The sequence below is a fragment of the Jatropha curcas genome, chromosome 3 (genome assembly GCF_041381405.1).
Source record: "Jatropha curcas cultivar XTBG-Jc1 chromosome 3, XTBG_Jcur_1.0, whole genome shotgun sequence".
Classification (NCBI taxonomy): Eukaryota; Viridiplantae; Streptophyta; class Magnoliopsida; order Malpighiales; family Euphorbiaceae; genus Jatropha; species Jatropha curcas.
Genome location: NC_143153.1, coordinates 4,218,222 through 4,233,651, shown reverse-complemented (window position 1 = coordinate 4,233,651; position 15,430 = coordinate 4,218,222). Strand labels below are relative to the sequence as shown.

General features: G+C 35.4%; 1 protein-coding gene and 1 pseudogene across 1 annotated transcript; both read right to left on the bottom strand.

Moving 5' to 3' along the window:
* Window positions 1-3,656: 3,656 nt before the first annotated feature.
* On the bottom strand, window positions 3,657-4,631 carry LOC149497374 (cysteine-rich repeat secretory protein 55-like). The gene has a single exon (XM_089718794.1). It carries the CDS (start codon window positions 4,530-4,532, stop codon window positions 3,756-3,758), a length of 777 nt encoding a protein of 258 aa, XP_089574920.1. The 5' UTR covers window positions 4,533-4,631; the 3' UTR covers window positions 3,657-3,755.
* A 9,498-nt stretch (window positions 4,632-14,129) lies between these two features.
* On the bottom strand, window positions 14,130-15,169 carry LOC110008632 (cysteine-rich repeat secretory protein 55 pseudogene; annotated as a pseudogene).
* Window positions 15,170-15,430: the final 261 nt, after the last annotated feature.

Below are 15,430 nucleotides of genomic sequence, written 5' to 3'. Positions count from 1 at the left end.
CATTCATGAGCGTCTAGATAGGGCTTTATGTAATTCAGATTGGCGGTTTGCTTTTTCTGAGGCGTCTGTTGCGTCTTTGCCTCGTCTTGCTTTTGATCATTTTCCTTTATTGTTGGCTACTAAAGGTTTTCCTCTTGTCCCTGTATTTAAGCCTTTTCAGCTTGAAGCTGCTAGGGCTACTAGGGAAGATTTCCAAGCAGTGGTAGAGTCGACTTGGGCTCAGCTACATTCTTCTATATCTATTACTCTTTCTAATATTCAGGAGCAGGCTTGTAGTTGGAACCGGGAAGTGTTTGGTAGTCGACTTGGGCTCAGCTACATTCTTCTATATCTATTACTCTTTCTAATGTTCAGGAGCAGGCTTGTAGTTGGAACCGGGAAGTGTTTGGTAATATCCATTATAATAAGTGGGTCCTTGTTCATCGTATTAAGGGGGTTCAGGCAGCTTTGTAGCGTCAGGTCTCTACCTTCTTTCTTAATCCAGAGAAGGATTTGCTATCTTAGTATAATTTGATTTTACAACAGGAGGAAGTTTTCTGTTTCAGAAATCTCTCAATTCTTGGCTTCGGGGTGGTGATCGGTGCACTAAATATTATCATGCTCTTACTCGGGTTTGTTGAAAATAAAATAAGATCGAATGTCTTAAAAGTGATTGGATTTCGGATCCTCCTACTCTGAAGGGTTTAGCTTGTGATTATTATGTTCTTTGCTTTCTACTGATTCTCAATTTTCTCCGTCTGTGTTCTCTAGTATTATTTTTCCTCATTTATCAGCAAATGTTATGGCAGATATGATGAGGCCGGTTTTTAGGGATGAGGTTTGGGCGACGGTCTCTAGTATGGATTCTTTTAAAGCTCCGGGGCCTGATGGGTTCCAACCTTTATTTTTTAAGAAGTACTGGGATATTGTAGGTGATGAGGTGGTCTCCTTTGTTAATCACACGTTTTCCACTGGTGTGATGGATCTCCATTTGGCCAAAGGTTTTATTGTTCTCATTCCTAAGGTACTCATTCCCAAGGTTGTATTGTTCTCAGTTCAGGCCGATCACTCTTTGTAATGTCTTATATAAGGTGGTTATAAAGGTTTTGAGTCTTCGATTGTGACCCTTTATAGATGGGTTGATTAGTCCTTTTAATAGTAGCTTTATTTCGGGATGTACTACGGTTGATAATATTATTATCACTCAGGAGCTTCTTCATTCTTTCCGAAGATCTAAGTCTAAAATGACTCATTTTGCTTTGCAAGTTGATTTGGAAAAAGCCTATGAAAGAGTGAATTGGGATTTTCTGCTGTTTGTTCTGGTTTCTTTTGGCTTTTCCAACTTATGGGTTTCTTTGATTATGAGTGCTCTTGCCCAGTCTTCTTTACCACTGCTTTGGAATGGGAGTCCTTCTGGTTATTTTGTGCCTTCTTGGGGTCTGCATTAGAGTGACCCTTTATCCCCGTATCTGTTTGTCCTTTGTATGGAGGGGCTATCTTTACTGATTCAGTGTCAGGTGGTTAGGAAAAAGTGGGTTCGGCCTGTGCTTCGAAGGGTGGTCCTCATATTAGTCATTTGCTATTTGCCGACGACTTGATTATTTTTTAGAAAGCTTCTGTTCGGTAAGCTAAAGTAGTTCATGATGTTTTGGTGGACTTTTACGGGGGTAGTGGGCAGAAGGCTAATCTGGCCAAATCTTGCAATTTTTTCTCTAGAACGGTCTCTCGTCCTATGCGACATAGGTTCCAGCCATTATTTGGTGTCGCAGTTATCTCAGATATAGGCAAGTAGCTGGGGGTTCCTTTACTTCATGGACGGTCTTCTGTGGCGCTGTATCAAGACATTATTTAGAAGGTGGAGGTTCGTTTGGCGAATTGGAGGTCCCATTTGCTTAATCCTGCCCGTAAGGAAGTTCTTATTAAATCTTCTGTTTCTTCTTTACCTGTTTATACTATGCAAACTGTGTGGTTACTTTCTTTTATTTGTGGGACTGTTGATAAGTTGTCTCGTAATTTTTATTAGGGTCCTACGGTGGAGCGTCATAAGATGCATTTGGTTGGGTAGAATTGGCTTATTAAGCCTAAGAAGTTTTGGGGTTTGGTTTCCAAAGTTCCCGGTTGTTTAATGTTGTTATGTTGGGTAAGTTGGGTTGAAAGATTTTTATGCATGACTCAGCTCTTTGGGTCCAGGTTTTGACTCACAAATATTGTCATGGTCGCTCTTTTCCTTCGGTCTTATAGGTTTGTGATTCTTTTACTTGGAAGGGGATTGTTCGTAGTTTTCAGCATCTTCAGTCTCATGTTTCTAGGCGAGTAAGGGCTGGTCGACTAATCAGTTTATGGTATGATTCTTGGTTGCCTGTGGATCCCTTGGTGGATTTAGTAGGGTCTATTTTTGGGGGTGAGGAGCATCTTCGGGTGGGCGACTTTATTCATAATGGTTCTTGGGATCTTTCTATGTTACGTACCTGTCTTCTGGATGATATTAAGTGCTTAATTTATGCGGTTCCTCTTCCTTTGGTTGCTTCTATTCAGGACTCCATTTTGTGAATTTTTTTTCTAATAGTGAATATTTGTTAAAGCAGCCTATTTATCTTTATTATTGGAGGAGGTGCATGTAGGTATTGATTTTATTTCTTTCTCATGGATTTGGTCTGTTGATGGTTTGCTTAAATTGAGACATTTCCTTTGGTTGATTCTGCATAGCCTTTTACGACTAATTCTTTTTGGTTTCAGAGAGGTATGACTCTTTCTAATCTATGTAGTTTATGTTCTATGGAGGAGGGGTCTCTGTTGCATCTTTTTCGTGATTGTGTTGTGGTGCTGGCATGGTCGCAATAGCGGAGTTTGCCTCCTAAATTTTTTGGGTGGATGATGTTGTGTTGTGATTGCATTTAAATTCATCCTTGCACATGCCTGGTCCCTTTGGTATCTCCTGGCATCATTGGTTTTTAGCTGCTATTTGGTGGGTCTGAAAAGCGAGGAACTTGTATGTTTTTCAGAATGAACTTGTTGTTGTTTTTGCTTTAGGTCATTGTGTTTTTAAAGTAGCTTTGGATATTGTGAATTCTTCTACTCCTGCTGTTTCTTTGGCTAGAGTTAGTAAGCAGTTTTGTGTGGATTGAGTTAAGCCTCAAGAGAGTTGAGTGAAGTTAAATTGTAATGGTAGTAGTCTTACTAATTAGGGGTCGACTAGTAGTGATGGTGTGTTTTGTGATTGCTAGGGAAGGTGGTTTGGAGGATATTCTCTTAATATTAGTCATTCTACTATTTTAGTTGGTGAGTTGTCCTCTATTCAGACAGGGCTTATTCTTGCTTGGGATCGTGGTTTCCATAAGGTTGTTGTTGAGTCTGGTTGTTTGGAGGCTATTCGGCTGATGAGCTCAAGGTTATCTATTGCTCATCCTTTGGTTGTTCTTATTTTGGATATTCAGAGCTTTATGACTTGTGATTAGGAGTGTTTTATCCATCATGCGTTTCGTGAAGCTAATTATATGGTTGATCATTTGGCCAAGTTGGGGCATGTCATCCCTTCTTCTTTATTAATTTGGGAAGCTAATCTTAGTTCTTTGTCTTTGATTTTTTGAGCTGATACCTGTAGTATTGACTTTTTGATAGGTTTCTGCTTTTTGTTCTGCTCTTCTTTGCCCACCAAAAAAAAAAATTAGAGTCAATAATTGCAAGATTATAAGTTTAATATGGTTAATTATTTTTTTCTTACAACAAGTATTATTAATTTATAGCTCAACAGAGCTTCTGGTGATAAAGATTCCAATTCAAGGATAAACCTTTACAACACAATTACCAACAGATGAAGAATTATTAGATGAATCGAGAGGAAAGAAAAATGGATAGAGCTCATATCGGACATAACAGTTACTGTAAATAGCTCTGCAACCCTTTCTGTTGTTACAGAAGTTAGGGAAATTACCGACGGCAATGGCTATACACTGAGCACAGTCTACAACAGCCAAGTCTCTTGTACATTGCGCTAATGCATAAAGTGTAACCAAAGGTGTCAACTTTGTCTCCCCTTTACCAATCCCTTTACTCTTTTCCATTACAGCTTCTGATCTAATTTCATCAATCAAATTCCCCAATTTTCGGTTAAAAGCTTCAGGGTCTATCACCGTAACATTTTCAACGTTGATGTAAAAAAGAGCATAAGAAGTATCAAGCTTTCCGATAAAATCTTTATTGCTATACCTTAAAAAGCAATAATCATACCAAATTCTTGCATCAACTTGATTCGGACAGCGCTGGCCGATTTCTTTGGCAGCGTCAAGGAGGCAGCCGGAGCAGTCGTCGGTGCTAACATCACCTCTGCATTGCGCTAGGCCGTATATTTTATCTTGGCCTTGGCCGGAGGTGGTGGTGAAGTAACCGGAAGAAGAAGCTTTTGAAACTAGCTCGGTTATTAAGTGGTTGATATTTTGGATGGTAGTTTTATTATTAGTTTGTTGATCATTGCATAAATTACCTAAAGGATCTTGACCATTGCAGTTGGTGGTGCACAGAGATAATATGATGAGAAGAAGAATTGTGTAAGTCATAGTGTGTCTGTAATGCAATATTCAGAGATGAAGATGAAGGTGCATATGCTAGTAAAGGTGGTCTCCTCTTAATGTCAGTGCAAGTGGGGATATGCATGCGGATATTGTTGACTTAATACAGTAATATTTAAAATAGCTCGTCACTTAAAGACTATGAACAGCAAGTGGAGGACAGGGATGTTTCTACTTTCTAGAAAGTCTTTAGATGAATTATCATCCGTGCTCTCTCTCTCTCTCTGAAATTTTTTTAAAAGATGAAATCATGATTAGTGTAATGGATTACATAGCAACATAGGATTAATTCAAACATAACCCTTTTTTTTATTTCCTTCTATCTTTGAATTTGATGTCTCGATTAAACCTGATCTATGCGTGCTACAAACAGTCGCTTATATCCTCAGCTTGGCAATATTTAAATGGAGGAAATTTATTATTTTTTTATCTTAAACTTTTGTTTCTTTCTTTAATTACTTAAAATTTAGTCACTGTATTGTATTATAAATTCTTACCCTTTTTTTTAAAGTTAATTAGAGTATGAATAAGGATTCGGTCTGTTTGGTTCGATAAAATTCAAATAAATCAAATATTTTTAGAGAAAATAGAATCAAATCAAATTGTTTATAAAACCGAACCAAAGAAGTTCGTTCAGCTTGATATTCTTATTATTTTAATTTAAGTTTTAGATTTAATCAATTTGACCTTAACTAAATAATAATAACAGAACAGAGTCCAAAAAATTTTAATTTATTAAAAATAAAGTCAACCTAAATTTTTAATTTAACCAAATCGAATTAAACTGGTCAATTTAATTGATTTTTCCGAATTCAGCCATACGTATTTCATAAAGGCAACACCTAATAAGTCATGATCATATCTTACGCTAATGTCTATGTACAAGCTTGCACACAAAATCACCGAGATGAATTGGTACTCTTGGTTGACCTATTAATTCTCCTCTTCAGGATGGAGTAATAGATTTTGTCAAACATGAAATTCTTTCATTCCTATCCATGGTTGTTTCCAAAAGTTAACAAAAGGATATATAATTATTATTATCTCAATTTCTTAATACTTATCACATTTGAAATTTCACGTATTCTAAAAAAATTATTAAGTTTGTCTTAATTACAATAAATTATTGAGTAAATTGATTATATTACCCTTAATTAAATATATCCAAACACTAAATTTAAACAATAATTATTGATCATATACAGAGGGTAAATATGAAAAAAAAAGTTAATACTTTTTAAAATCACAAATGTAATAAGTATTTTAGAATATAATATCTTTTCAAATGTGATAAGTATTTAAGAACCGAATGTAGCAACGTGATTTAACTAATCATTTATCTTCAATTAATTTGATCATGAGTTAGTAATCAAATTTGAGCCAATCAAATCTGACCGGCCAATTGGTTAGCTCATGAACATATTGACTATTGGTCCAGTTTGATTGATGAAAAGAACGGAAAAAGTAAAAAATTGGGTTCAATGATTAAAAAACCAATTAGAACCAGCTCATCTGAAAATTAATAATTGGTTTAAATGATGAATCACTTGAAAATTATTATATTTAAATTTTTTTTTCAACAATATATTTAAATTGTTACAATTTATGTTGGATATTTCTATTATTATATTTAACATATAATATTTGATGTAAATGATAAATGGTTTTAAAATAAGTAGTTTCAGATTGATTTAACCCAGGTGTTTGCCATGGGTCAATATTTATATTTTTATGTATGGATTTTAATCAAAAGAAAATAGATAATCTCTGATTAATTTTTCAATAAGAGAGCTACTATTTATTTATGTTAATTATTACAAGATTCTGATTTTTTTTAAAAATTCCAGAATTTATTCCACCCTCGAGAGAGAATACAAATATCATAATTTGATATCATGTATGAAAAAATTATTCAATTTTTGCACTTTAAAATTTGCTTTTAAACCATAAAGTTTAATTTGTTTCATTATTAAAAATTAAATATATCAAATATAAAAATGTATATTAAAGAAAACAGAATCAACATAACAGTTTAATTGAAAAATAAATCGAACTAATTTTAAACCGAATAAACTGAATTAAATGCACTTACTCTTTACTCAATAGTACAATAGTTTGATTCCAAAACTATCTTATATTCTATAACTAATAATTAAAGATCATTTACAGATTTTTAATTGACAAAAGCATATATGGATATTTAGACAAGTATCTAGGGGTTCCTTTATTTTATGGGCGGTCTTCTGTGGCGCTGTATCAGGACATTATTCAGAAGGTGGAGGTTTGTTTGGCAAATTGGAGGTCCCATTTTCTTAGACCTACCGGTGAGGAAGTTCTTATTGAATCTTATGTTTCTTCTTCACCTGTTTATACTATGCAAACTGTATGGTTACCTTCTTCTATTTGTGAGACTATTGATAAGTTGTCTCGTAATTTCTGTTAGGGGTCTATGGTGGAGCATCGTAAGATGCATTTGGTTGGATGAAATTGGCTTATTAAGCCTAAAAAGTTTGGGGGTTTGATTTCCAGAGTGCCCGATTGTTTAATGTTACTATGTTGGGTAAGTTGGGGTTAGAAGATTTTTATGCATGACTCGGCTCCTTGGGTCCATGTTTTGATACATAAATTTTGTCATGGTTGCTCTTTTCTTCCAGTCTTGTAGGGTTGTGATTCTTGTACTTGGAAGGAGATTATTCGTAATTTCCATTATCTTCAGTCTCATGTTTCTTGACGGGTAGGGGATGGTCGACTAATTAGTTTATGGTATGATTCTTGGTTGCCTGTGGGTCCTTTGGTGGATTTGGTAGAGTCTATTTATAGGGGTGAGGAGCATCTTCGGTGGCAATCTTATTCATAATGGTTCTTAGAATCTTTCTGTGTTACGTATTTGTCTTCCTGATGATATTAAGTGCTTAATTTATACGGTTCCTCTTTCTTTTCGTTACTTCTATTCAGGATTTCATTTTGTGAATTTTTTCTTCTAATGATGAGTATTCTGTTAAAACAGCCTATTTATCTTTATTATTGGAGGAGGTGCATGTTGGTATTGATTTTGTTTTTTTTTTCTCATGGATTTGGTCTATTGATAGTTTGCCTAAATTGAGATATTTCCTTTGGCTGATTCTGTATAGCCATTTGCCGACTAATTCTTTTCGGTTTCAGAGAGATATAACGCTTTCTAGTCTATGTAATTTATGTTCTATGGAGGTGGAGTTTCTGTTGCATCTTTTTCGTGATTTTGTTGTGGTGTGGGAATGGTGGTAGCAGTGGAGTTTGCCTCCTAATTTTTTTGGGGTGGATGATGTTGTGTTGTGGTTGCGTTTAAATTTATTCTTGCACATGCCTGGTCCCTTTGGTATCTCCTGGCATCATTGATTTTTAGCTGCTATTTGGTGGGTTTGGAAAGCGAGAAACTTGTATGTTTTTCAAAATGAACTTCTTGTTGTTTCTGCTTTAAATCGTTGTATTTTTAAAGTAGCTTTGGATATTGTGAATTCTTCTACTCTTGCTGTTTCTTCGGCTAGAGTTAGTAGGCAATTTTGTGTGGCTTAGGTTAAGCTTCAGGAGAGTTGGTTGAAGTTAAATTGTAACGGTAGTAGTCTTACTAATCCGGGGTTGACTAGTAGTGGTGATGTGTTCCGTGATTGCTTGGGGAGGTGGCTTAGAGGCTATTCTCTTAATATTGGTCACTCTACTATTTTAGTTGGTGAGTTGTCCTCAATTCGGACAGGGGTTATTCTTGCTTGGGACTGTGGTTTCCGTAAGGTTGTTGTTGAGTTTAATTGTTTAGAGGTTGTTAGGCTGGTGAATTCAGGGTTATCTATTGCTCATCCTTTGTCTGTTCTTATTTTGGATATTCAGAACTTGATGACTCGTGATTGGGAGTGTTCTATCCATTATGTGTTTTGTGAAGCTAATTCTGCTGCTGATCATTTGGCTAAGTTGGGGCATGTCATCCCATCTTCTTTATTCATTTGGGAAGCTAGTCCCAGTTCCTTGTCTTTGATTCTTTAGGCTGATGCTTGTAGCATTGACTTTTTGAAATAGGTTTCTGCTTTTTGTTCTGCTCTTCTTTTGCCACAAAAAAAAAAAAAAAAAATTAGAGTCAATAATTACAAGATTATAAGTTTAATATGGTTATTGACCCAAATTTCACATTATAATAGAATATCATTGTACAATAATGAAATTTCCTATTCTTGTCTCTCTCTTGATCTTATATAAATGGTTGGTCGCATTGTACAAAACCATTCAAGTGAAATACGTGCAATAATACTGAGTTTGGTTATGGATAAATTTTTTTAAAGAATAAATAATAATTGTATTTAATTAATTTTATGTACAATAATACTTTTAATTTATGTATCTTTACTGATATTCTAAAATTTTATGGTACAAATACTAATTCAATAAATTTTTTTCTGTTAATGAATTAATAGGAAATAAAAATATTTTCCAAAAAATAATTAATAAATATAACATAATAAGAATTAAATTGAATTATGAAAAAAAGCTTTGGCTCCCCTCTGTACAAATATGAAACATGAAAGTTCAAAAAAATCTGATGAAAATTATTTAATGAAATGCTTTTATAATTAAAGATCATAATATTTTCATTACATAGGAAAGCAATTTTCCCACCTTTTTGGATGGTAAAGTACTTCCCGTGTACATATAGAAGTAGATGTTATATACGCGCGCACACACACAGCGAATCATTACAATCAAAGTCAACGGGTAATGCTCCTGTATGTTCGCGACTATATTAATTTATGATAATTTTATTGTTCAATTAGATAATAATATATCTTTTCAAAAAAAATTAGATAACAATATTGTTAAAGTTACAGCTACAGCTATTGATGCAAGTGTTGTTGATAATTTTTGGAGGTATTTTGTTAAAGTCATTTAGATTTTGTTGTATTTTGTTGAAATCAAGAGGTAGGTGAACTACCTTGCTTTTAGGTAGGTTTGGTGAACAACCTTCCTTGACTTATGGAAGGTTGGTGAACAAACTTTAGACTAGCTCTACTATAAATGTTTACATTATGCTGTAATGGAATTAATAAGAAATTAATTGTTTCTTCACACTCACAAAATCTGCAGCTTTTTCTTTTTCTGCAGAATTTCCTTCTCTTCCTTAATTTTCTGCTCTTCTAAACCAACAAGTGGTATCAGAGCAACCTTGATCTCAAAGGGCTGTGTGTGTGTTTGAGTGAAAGTCATAGAGAAAGCCACCAAATAAACCAGAATTTGAGAAGTTTTTCTGTTTATTTGCTTTTCCTCAAATGGCTTCCAGCAGCATGTCTCTTTCACCACCTCAGTTTAATGGGGAAAACTATCATGTTTGGGCTGTGAAGATGAGAGCTTATTTCAAGGGGCTTGCATTATGGCAGTATGTGGAGGAAAACAAAGTACCTCCACCTCTTAATCAAAATCCAACCCTTCAGCAGATTAGACAACATGAAGAAGAGGTTGCTAAGGCTCCAAAAGCTCTGTCCTATATCCATGCAGCTGTTGCAGATCCTATCTTCACCAAGATTATGACATGTGAGACAGCACATGAAGCTTGGGAGAAGTTAAAAATTGAGTATCATGGATCTGAAAAAACTAGACAGATGCAGATATTCAATTTAAGAAAAGAATTTGAAATGTTGAAAATGAAGGAAAATGAAAAGGTGAAAGATTATGTTGATAGAGTTATGAAAATTGTAAACCAAATTCGATTGTTGGGAGAAGAGTTAGAAGAGAAGAGAATTGTGGAGAAAGTTATCGTGACTCTCCCTGAAAAATTTGAAGCCAAGATTTCTTCTCTTGAAGAAACTTGGGACATGTCACAAATATCCTTGAATGTGCTTTCAAATGCTCTACAAGCTGTAGAACAAAGAAAAGCCTATAGGGAAGAAGAAACCATTGGAGAGAAGGCTCTTGTTGTGACTCATAAAACAAAAATGCAAGAAGGAGGTTCAAGAGGCCAGCAAACTGACAGAAAACCAAAAATGAAGAAGAATTTCAGAAAAAATTGGAGGAAGGACAGATTTCCACCTTGTCCACATTGCAAAAAAACAAACCACACTGAGAACTACTGCTGGTTCAGACCTGGAGCTCAATGTAAGGTGTGTAAGCAATTTGGTCACACCGAGAAAGTTTGTTCTACAAACCAGAATCAGCAAACACAAGCCCATCATCATGCACAAGTCACCGAAAATTCTGAAAAGTATGAAGAACAACTATTTGCAGTAAATGAAATTGAAAAATGTGGTGTCTCAATTGAAGCTAAAGAAGCATGGCTTGTTGATAGTGGCTGCACTAACCACATGACACCAAACTTGGTGAATTTCGATAGCTTGGATACAACCTATTCTTCAAAAGTCAGACTTGGAGATGGTAGGCTTGTTGATGTCAAAGGCAAAGGAGATGTGATTGTACAAACTCCTTCAGGTACAAAGCTTGTTTTCGATGTTCTTTACGTACCGGAACTAAATCAAAGCTTGTTTTCGGTTGGTCAATTGCTGGATAAGAATTACAGTTTGCTATTTAAAGATAAAACTTGTGAAATAAGTGATCCTTCTGGCTCAAAGTTATTTGCTGTCAAAATGAAACGGAGAAGCTTTCCTCTAAATTTAAGAGACTTCAAAGAAGAATCTTGCTTGAGTCATAAAGAAGAATCTGATTTGTGGCATAAGAGACTTGGTCACACCAATCTCAATTCATTAAAATTGCTACAATCCAAGAAGTTAGTTGCTGATTTGCCATCTATAGTTGAAGAAGACAGCAGTATATGTGAAATATGTCAGTTAGGCAAACTCAGCCAAACACCATTTCCATCTGATCAAGCATGGAGAGCTTCTATGAAACTTGAATTAATACACACTGATGTGTGTGGCCCTATGAGTGTCTCATCTTACAATGGCAGCAAGTATTTTCTATTGTTTATTGATGACTACACCAGATTCTGCTGGGTATATTTCCTCCAATTCAAATCTGAAGTTTTCAAAATGTTCTTAAAGTTTAAATCAATGGTAGAGAATCAAGCTGGCTCCCCAATCAAGATTTTAAGATCTGATAATGGGGCTGAATTTACATCCAATCAATTCAAGCAATATTTGCAAGAAGCTGGCATTCACCATCAATTAACAGTAGCTTACACACCTCAACAAAATGGTGTAAGTGAAAGAAAGAATCGATCTGTGATGAATATGGCGAGATGTCTCTTGTTTGAGAAAAATCTACCCAAAGTTCTTTGGGCTGAAGCTGTAAACACTGCTGTATATCTTCAAAATCGGCTTCCAACCAAAGCTATTGATGGAAAAACTCCTTTCGAAAGCTGGTTTGGAGTTACACCATCGGTTGGTCATCTCAAAATCTTTGGAAGCATATGTTATTCATTTATTCCAAATGCAAAAAGAGGGAAATTGGATCAATGAGCTGAAAAAGGAATTTTAGTAGGCTATAGCAGTGAATCCAAAGCCTACAGAATTTTGAATCATGTTACTAAACAGGTGTATGTCAACAGGAGTGTCAAATTCGATGAGAAAGGTGAATGGGATTGGAGTAAAATGGAACCAGAAAATTCTAAATCAATTCTTGATTTTCAGCAAGAGCAAGAACTTCCAGTTGACAATGAAGAAGAATCAAATGAAGATGATTATGCAATTAGAGGAACTAGATCCCTAGAGGAAATTTACAGCAGATGTAATGTTGTCTCACTTGAACCAACTCAGGTGGATGAAGCCTTAAAATTGCCTGAGTGGAGAGCTGCCATGGAGGAGGAGTTGAAGATGATTATGAAGAACGAAACATGGATTTTAGTTCCTAGACCATTGAATAAGCATGTAATTGGAACTAAATGGGTATTCAAATTGAAATTAAATTCTGATGGCTCCATCAATAAGCACAAAGCAAGATATGTTGTTAAAGGCTACGCTCAACAGCAAGGGGTTGATTTTACAGAAACCTTTGCACCAGTTGCAAGATTTGACACTATCAGATTGATTTTGGCACTAGCAGCAAGTGAAGGTTGGCAAGTCTTTCAATTGGATGTGAAATCAGCTTTCTTAAATGGTTCTTTGAAGGAAGAAGTGTATATTGAGCAGCCTGAAGGTTTTAATGATGGAAGCAATAGAGTGTGTTTGTTGAAGAAAGCACTCTATGGTTTAAAACAGGCCCCAAGGGCCTGGTATGCCAAGATTGATCATTACTTGCTGAATTTGGGTTTTAAACGAAGCTTGAATGAGGCAACACTTTACGTAACTCAACAAGGAAGTGATGTGCTTATCGTTTCTGTGTATGTTGACGATCTACTTGTCACAGGTAACAATTTACAATTAATTCAAGAATTCAGATTGAAGATGCAGCAGGTTTTTGAGATGAATGATCTTGGCTTAATGTGCTATTTCCTTGGGATTGAAATTGCTCAAGATGAGCAAGGGATTTTTATTTCACAAAAGAAATTTGCTTGGGAGCTGCTTAAAAGGTTTGAACTTAGCAAATGCAAACCAGTGAGTACACCTACAGCCCATGGAATAAAATTGCAAAAGGATGATGGTTCTCACTCTATAGATGCTTCAACTTATAGGAGCATGGTTGGTTCTTTGCTGTATTTATCTGTAACAAGACCAGATATCATGTTTGCAACAAATTTACTGTCGAGATTCATGAATTCTCCAACTGAAAACCATCTTACAGCAGCCAAACGAGTTCTGAGATATGTGCGAGGAACTGCTGAATTTGGTTTGTTTTATAGAAGATTAAATGGTGTGAAGTTGTTGGGGTTCTCAGACAGTGATTGGGCTGGTTCATTGGACGATATGAAGAGCACTACTGGTTTTTGTTTTTCACTTGGTTCTGCTGTCATTTGCTGGGGAACAAGAAAGCAAGCTTCAGTTGCTCAATCAACTGCAAAAGCAGAGTATGTTGCAGCATCTGCTGCTGTAAACCAAGCTATATGGTTGAGAAAGGTATTAGTTGATCTGAATTTTCAGCAAGAAAATCCAACTAAAATACTTTGTGACAACAAATCAGCTGTTGCTATGGTTAAAAATCCAATCTTCCATGGAAAAACCAAGCATATCAAAATCAAGTATCATGCAATTCGTGAAGCTGAAAAGGAAAATGAAATTCAGATTATTCATTGCAATTCTGAAGACCAAACAGCAGATATTTTCACCAAGGCATTGCAAAAACCAAGATTTGAATTTCTTAGGAATAGACTTGGTGTTTGTCTCAACTCTTGCATCAAGGAGGAGTGTTAAAGTTACAGCTATAGCTATTGATGCAAGTGTTGTTGACAATTTTTGGAGGTATTTTGTTAAAGTCATTTAGATTTTGTTGTATTTTGTTGAAATCAAGAGGTAGGTGAACTACCTTGCTTTTAGGTAGGTTTGGTGAACAACCTTCCTTGACTTATGGAAGGTTGGTGAACAAACTTTAGACTAGCTCTACTATAAATGTTTACATTATGCTGTAATGGAATTAATAAGAAATTAATTGTTTCTTCACACTCACAAAATCTGCAGCTTTTTCTTTTTCTGCAGAATTTCCTTCTCTTCCTTAATTTTCTGCTCTTCTAAACCAACAAATATATATAGAAATATTAATATATCTTTATTGTATATATTAATCCATAACACGCATGCAAATTGCAGAAATTTTTTTTTTCTTACAACAAGTATTATTAATTTATAGCTCAACGGAGCTTCTGGTAATGAACATTCCAATTCAAGGATAAACCTGTACAACCCAATTACCAACAGATGAAGAATTATTAGATGAATCGAGAGGAAAGAAAAATGGATAGAGCTCATATCGGACATAACAGTTACTGTAAATAGCTCTGCAACCCTTTCTGTTGTTACAGAAGTTAGGGAAATTACCGACGGCAATGGCTATACACTGCGCACAGTCTACAACAGCCAAGTCTCTTGTACATTGCGCTAATGCATAAAGTGTAACCAAAGGTGTCAACTTTGTCTCCCCTTTACCAATCCCTTTATTCTTTTCCTTTACAGCTTCTGATCTAATTTCATCAATCAAATTCCCCAATTTTTGGTTAAAAGCTTCAGGGTCTATCACCGTAACATTTTCAACGTTAAAGTAAAAAAGAGCATAAGAAGTATCAAGCTTTCCGATAAAATCTATATTGCTATACCTTAAAAAGCAATAGTCATACCAAATTCTTGCATCAACTTGATTCGGACAGCGCTGGCCGATTTCTTTGGCAGCGTCACGGAGGCAGCCGGAGCAGTCGTCGGTGCTAACATCACCTCTGCATTGCGCTAGGCCGTATATTTTATCTTGGCCTTGGCCGGAGGTGGTGGTGAAGTAACCGGAAGAAGAAGCTTTTGAAACTAGCTCGGTTATTAAGTGGTTGATATTTTGGATGGTAGTTTTATTATTAGTTTGTTGATCATTGCATAAATTACCTAAAGGGTCTTGACCATTGCAGTTGGTGGTGCACAGAGATAATATGATGAGAAGAAGAGTTGTGTAAAGAAGAGGAAGAGGAAGAGGAAGAGTCATGGTGTGTCTGTAATGCAATATTCAGAGATGAAGATGAAGGTGCATATGCTAGTAAAGGTGGTCTCCTCTTAATGTCAGTGCAAGTGGGGATATGCAAGCGGAAATTGTTGACTTAATACAGTAATATTTAAAATAGCTCGTCACTTAAGACAATGAACAGCAAGTGGAGGACAGGGATGTTTCTACTTTCTAGAAAGTCTTTGGATGAATTATCATCCGTGCTCTCTCTCTCTCTCTCTCTCTCAAATTTTTTTAAAAGATGAAATCATGATTAGTGTAATGGATTATATTGGCAACATGGGATTAATTCAAGCATAACCCCTTTTTTTATTTCCTTCTACAGCTGTATTTGATGTCTCGATTAA

Bases quoted from the DNA above. Each gene is read 5' to 3' on its own strand.
- LOC149497374 (XM_089718794.1), bottom strand. From the start codon at position 4,532: ATGACTTACACAATTCTTCTTCTCATCATATTATCTCTGTGCACCACC.